The sequence below is a fragment of the Balaenoptera acutorostrata genome, chromosome 16 (genome assembly GCF_949987535.1).
Source record: "Balaenoptera acutorostrata chromosome 16, mBalAcu1.1, whole genome shotgun sequence".
In the NCBI taxonomy this organism is placed as follows: Eukaryota; Metazoa; Chordata; class Mammalia; order Artiodactyla; family Balaenopteridae; genus Balaenoptera; species Balaenoptera acutorostrata.
Window position 1 is genome coordinate 72,247,806 of NC_080079.1, and position 5,696 is coordinate 72,253,501.

At 45.2% G+C, this 5,696-nt stretch overlaps 1 protein-coding gene across 1 annotated transcript; it reads right to left on the minus strand.

The window, feature by feature from the left end:
* Nucleotides 1–289: 289 nt before the first annotated feature.
* Nucleotides 290–1,626, minus strand: LOC103014624 (actin-related protein 2/3 complex subunit 1A-like). Its single transcript, XM_057531221.1, is given in 1 exon segment — nt 290–1,626. A coding segment is annotated over 1 exon segment (1,068 nt). The 3' UTR covers nt 290–558.
* Between the last annotated feature and the right edge of the window lie 4,070 nt (nt 1,627–5,696).

The window sequence follows — 5,696 nt, forward strand, 5'->3', positions numbered from 1 at the left end:
CATGAACATGGGAGCACATGTTCGAGTCCTTGCTCTCGCTTCTTTTAGGTATGTACCCAGAAGTGGAATTGCTGAATCATATGGTAATTCTAGGTTTAAGTTTTTAAGGGACAGCCAAAATGTTTTCCACAGCAGCTGTACCATTTTGCCTTCCCACCAGCAACACACAAGGGTTCCAATTACTCCACATCCTTTTCTTTTTTTTTTTCACACTCAGTATTTTTATTTAATTTTTTAGCAGACAATTTACATACCTCCCCCACCCCTTCCTTTAAGTTAGTGTGACAATTTTCCATAATAAACTACTTAAAGAGAAGCTTTGGTCAAGAATGGAATGAAATAGCAAAAGAAAAAAACAAAAAATAAAACCCAAATCACTGCTGCTTTTAAAAAACCGATACTTTCACCAATTATTCTCAAACAAAACACAGAACAAGGTTTGCGCCATATGTGTCTTCAGTGTCTCCTGGCGGCTGGCTGGCTCTCCTGCCCATCATGCGAAGGGCGGAGCTGCCCGGCACAGCCTGTCCGTCCTCATGCTAGATCTGGGAGGCTTGCTCAGCTGCACATTATCCGAAGGCCCTGGATAGAAGACTCTAAGGTCTTGAAATCCCAAATGGTCATGGCTCCATCGATGCCAGTAGTGCAAAATTTGCGACAATCTTGCTCGTCCACCTCATAAATAGACACTTGAGTGATGCTGTTCTGGTGCAGCGTCTCCAGGGCCGTGTTGCGGTCCTCGGTCGTGGCCCGCTTGGCCATGTTGCGCAAGCGCTCCATGGCCGACACGTTGCGCTGGATGCTCTGTTTCGGGATGTCTAGCTTGGAGACAAAGGTCAAGCAGCCGCGGTCGTTGTAGTTAAAGAGCATGGGGCAGCAGTCATGGCCAGCAGCCAGGACGCTGTTCTGCGAGATGAAGGACACACTCAGGAGGGGCAGGAACTCTGTCTTCAGAGTTGAGACCTGCACGCTTTTTGAGGCATCGGCAACGGACACGGTGCTGTCGTGGCTGACCCAGGCCAGGCGGCTCCCGCTGGTGGAGAAGCTGACCCCGTGCACCCAGCCGCCAGTGCCACTGCCACCAAACGCTGACATCAGATGACCAAAAGGCATCTTGCTGCCCCAGGGCATACTGGCTGGCTTCTCATCCACTTCTTTAATGTAGGCAGAAAACACTCTGCATTTGAAATCACAGGATCCTGCTGCCAGCAAGACATTGTTGGGATGCCAATCCAAGCCGAGGACCGTGGAGCGAATGCGTTTTTTAATGTGCTTGCTTATCCACCAGTCATTTTCGGACTCAAAGTAACAGAGTCGTGCTCCGCTGCCCACAGCAAATTTGTTCTCTAGCAGGGACCACTTGACAAAAGTGGCTGCACAGTTAATTCTCAGAATCACCAGGGTTGGCTTCCAGACGCCATCCTTCTGACCCCAGACGTAGGCATTGCGGTCAGCCCTGCAAGTGACGATGCAGTCACTCTTGGGAGCGCAGTCGATACCTGTGATGTGTCCGTTGTGCTCCTTGAGTTCATGAGCTTTCACCCACTAGCTCCCGTTCTTCTTATAGATGTGGACTTCGTGGTTATTGGGGCTAAGGGCAATGGGTACGATCCCTGTTCCAGGCATGACAGGTGATTGGTTCTAGTAAAAATTGATGCAGGGACATTATTCTTAGTGTTTTCAAAGGACAGAAAGCTGGGGGTCGGAGCCGTCCGGACAGGCTCGGAGTGTTAAATTCGCGGACCCTGGTCAGTCAACGTAAACAGGCTCCAGCGGGCGCGGGCGGGGGACCGAGGCCCACATCCTTTTCAATATTTGTTATATTCTGGTTTTTCGTTTTTGTTTTTGCTTTTTTTTTTTTTTTTTTTTTTTATTTATCTATTTATGGCTGTGTTGGGTCTTTCGTTTCTGTGCGAGGGCTTTCTCTAGTTGTGGCAAGCGGGGGCCACTCCTCATCGCGGTGCGCGGTCCTCTCACTGTCGCAGCCTCTCCTGTTGCGGAGCACAGGCTCCAGACGCGCAGGCTCAGCAATTGTGGCTCACGGGCTGAGTTGCTCCGCGGCATGTGGGATCCTCCCAGACCAGGGCTCGAACCCGTGTCCCCTGCATTGGCAGGCAGATTCTCAACCACTGCGCCACCAGGGAAGCCCCTGTTTTTGCTTTTTAAAAAAGAATAGCCATACTACTGGAGATATCTCATTGTAGAGTTTGTTTTGTTTTGTTTTTTGCATTATCGATGTTGGAGGTAGGTTCCAGTTTGCCCTCATGGATTTTAGTTGCTGTCATGAGGTCTACTTTATTCTTGCAGTTTCTTTGTCCTTACGCTTCCCCATGTCACATCTAGACTTTCTTCTGACTTCAGATTTACAAACTACAGTGCCTTCAGACCCGCTGCCATGCACAGGAGTTGAAGCTTTGGCCATAAATCGTTCTTCTTCACCTCAGATGCTCTTTAGCCTGTTCTACTTTATATGATACCAGTATCACAGCTTCTGCTCTTTTAGAGTTGGGTTTTCCTTTATGACCAAATTTGAAAATCTTTTAACAGGCAAATTAAGTGCATTTGTAAATTCATATACTGATATGGTTTGGTCTCCACTCTGTCCTGTTATTTTCTGTTATAATTACTGCAGGTATTACGGTATACTTAATTGTGTTTCTTTCACCCTTTGGTGTGTATTCTTTGCTATTTAAAATTTTTTTTCTTTTAGGGTTTTGGAACAGGGTTTCCAATATTTTGGAATATTTATGTTTTGCTTTAGTGGTTAAGTTTTCATATTTTTATATTAATTCTTTTCTTTTTTCTTAACCCTTTAACATCTGGTCTGTCCATTTTATATGGTGTCATTTGATTAGCAACTATTACCTATTTAACAGTCAGTTACATGATTATGTTTCCCCTTTTCTCTCTCCCTTCTCCTTCAGTTTTTTTCAGTTGCAACTGTTCTATTTGATTAGAAAGTATGTGTATACACTAGTCTTCCCATCCGTCATTTGGCGGTTTCCTCAGTTATCTCTTGCTTGGGGGAAGCTCATTCTCCAGGAAAGGCAAAGGATGCTCTCTAAATTTTTGTACTCAGTTCTCATCTGTTTGTCTATAGCCTTGATCCTTAAAGGCTGGACACAAAAGTCCTTGGCTGGTACTTTCTTTCCTTAGTGTCTTGTAAATACTGCTCCACTGTTGCGTTGCTCTGTATGTTGCCAGCCTAAATATTTTTATTTCTATAAGTAATTTGATCTTTTTGCCTTTAAAATCTAATAGTTTCACTAAAATATGTTTTGGAGTTGATTATTCCACTCAGTTTTCCAAGGTACATGGAAGGTACTTTCAATATATAATTTAAATTTTCTCTTATTTTTGGATTATTTTCTGGGATTAGTTTCCCCCCTAGTTTTATTGAGATATGATTGACATATAGCACTGTGCACAGCATAATGACTTGACTAACATATATTGTGAAATGAGTATCACAATGTTTAGTTAATATTCATCATCTCATTTAGATACAAAAAAAGAAAGAAAAAATGTTTTTTTCCCGGTGACGAGAACTCTTAGGACGCACTCTGTTAACAACCTTCAAAAGTACCATATAGCAGTGGTAACTATCGTCTTCATGCTGTATGTTACATCTGGGATGACAGTGTTAATATTAATTTTGCTTCACTGTTTGGCGTTTCTACTTTAGAGACTCCAGTGACATGTATTTTGGTTCTTCTTTCTTGGCTTTCATTTCAACCACTTATCTCTGAAAGCTTTTTACTCCTTTCTTTATCTTATTTTCAATTTCTTGAATATTTTCTTGCCATTCTTCAGTGTCCTTTTACATATTTGTATTTGATATATTCTCCCTTGGGTGTCTTGTAATTCTTTATTGTTTCTGGGATAGTTTTGTCTTTATTTTCAATTTCTATCCTGAATCTTATCAACTCCTGCTGTATTTCTTCCTAATTTTTGCCTAATATATTCTTAGGTTTTGAATTTCTGATTCTAGCTGTGTGTGTGTGTGTGTGTGTGTGGGTGGGTGGGTGGGTGTGTGTGTAGCCAAATATATGATACTTTGTTCAGCTTGAGAGTTTGACATAAGGTCTTACAATTTTCCTCTGCTATGTCATTTTATTGATGGGGGGGATTTTCATCAGCTGAAATGTTATGATTCATCTTCTCATCATAAGAAACGTATTATTTTTCTTTTTGCAGTAGATTTATATGCAGCTATTTTGATGTTTTAGTGCTACTAGACATTTTGACACAGGGTTCATAGTTCAAGAATGTCCTCTTCTCACTGTATACTGAAGTGCAGTTTTTAATAGATAACCACACTGAGGGAGGGATCGGTTGTCTTCTATTTCTGCGGATCTATAATTCTCTTTTTTTACTTCCTTCTTTTCCTTCACCACAAGACCTCCAAAGGGCATTGTCCTTTCTCTATTTATCTGACTTTTCCCAGAAGCAAGGCTTCTTCAAGGCTGCCACCTCCTGTCCCATTCTCTTTCAAACCTCTTGGCTTTTCCAGTCAAGTACCCAACCTGTGTTCAGTATTTAGTTCTTGGTGTTGGACTTTCTCTTCATAGAAGGATTTAAGCCTGGGTTTCACTTAAGTCCTTGGCAACGGTGGAGGGAGCTCTGTTGGAATTTGAGGTATTTTCTTTCTTCTCCTTAAGAAGTAATTTGAAGTTCAGTTCATGGCATTCGCTCTCCTAGTAGAGCTGAAGGCTTGTTTGTTTGTGTTTGTGTTTTATTGAGGATGTGAGTAGAGATTCAGATGCAGGCAGCTGCCTTTATCCTCTGGGCTGGTCAGCTTCTGGAATTCCTTTTAAAATATCAAGCGCTAAGTAACATTTCTTTCCTTCCTAGGAACACTGGAAACTTTGCTGTTACAAGGGCATCGTCAAGGTTACACAGATTCTGTTACAAGACAGATCTGTCTTCTTGCATCTTTAAAGCTGTTTCGTGTGCTGCCTCGTCTTTCTTCTTTTAATACAGCAACCAGTCACAAAGAAAAAAATTTAAAAATATATATTGCCTTCCTTCTTCCTCATTTCGTGTTTACTTAAAAACAAAAAAGAAAACCCTGCTATTCAGCACTCCGTTCATCCCCGGAAACATGCTCCCTTGAAAAATCACCTCTCGGTTTCTACCTCCAGAACGCCACCTCTGCCTAAATAAATAAATAAAATGGACACCTGGGGAACAGGGATGTTTTGCTGCAAGATTAGTAAGAAAACTGCAGCGAGCAGCAGCCAAGTCGGGTCCCGGAGGGGGATTTGCACCAAAAAGCTCAGGTCGGTGGGCCAATAAGAGCGAGCCTGCCAGGGGGCTGCGGTGGTCCCAAACACCGAGGACCGCGGAAGTGGCGCTCCCGGCCGGGCAGCGCGCGGCAGCGGCGAACGGGGGTCCCTGGTGCGGGCGCCCGTGTGTGTGCGCACATGTGCGCGCGCCCCGCGGGCGCCAGGCGGCCACCTGTCACTCACGGGGGTGGCGGGGCGGCGGCCGGCGGAGGCCCTCCCCGCGGGGCCGGCGCGCCGCCGCCGTGGAGACGCGGTAATCCCCTCCTCCGCCCGCGCCGGGCCCCCGCAGCCGCCGCCGATTGGTCGCCCTTTGCTCCCTGACCCCCCTCGCCACCTCCGCGGCCGCCGCTTCCTGCTCGGGCGCGGCGCGGCGCTCCCGGCCGGGGCGGAGCTCGGGCGCCGGGCGCG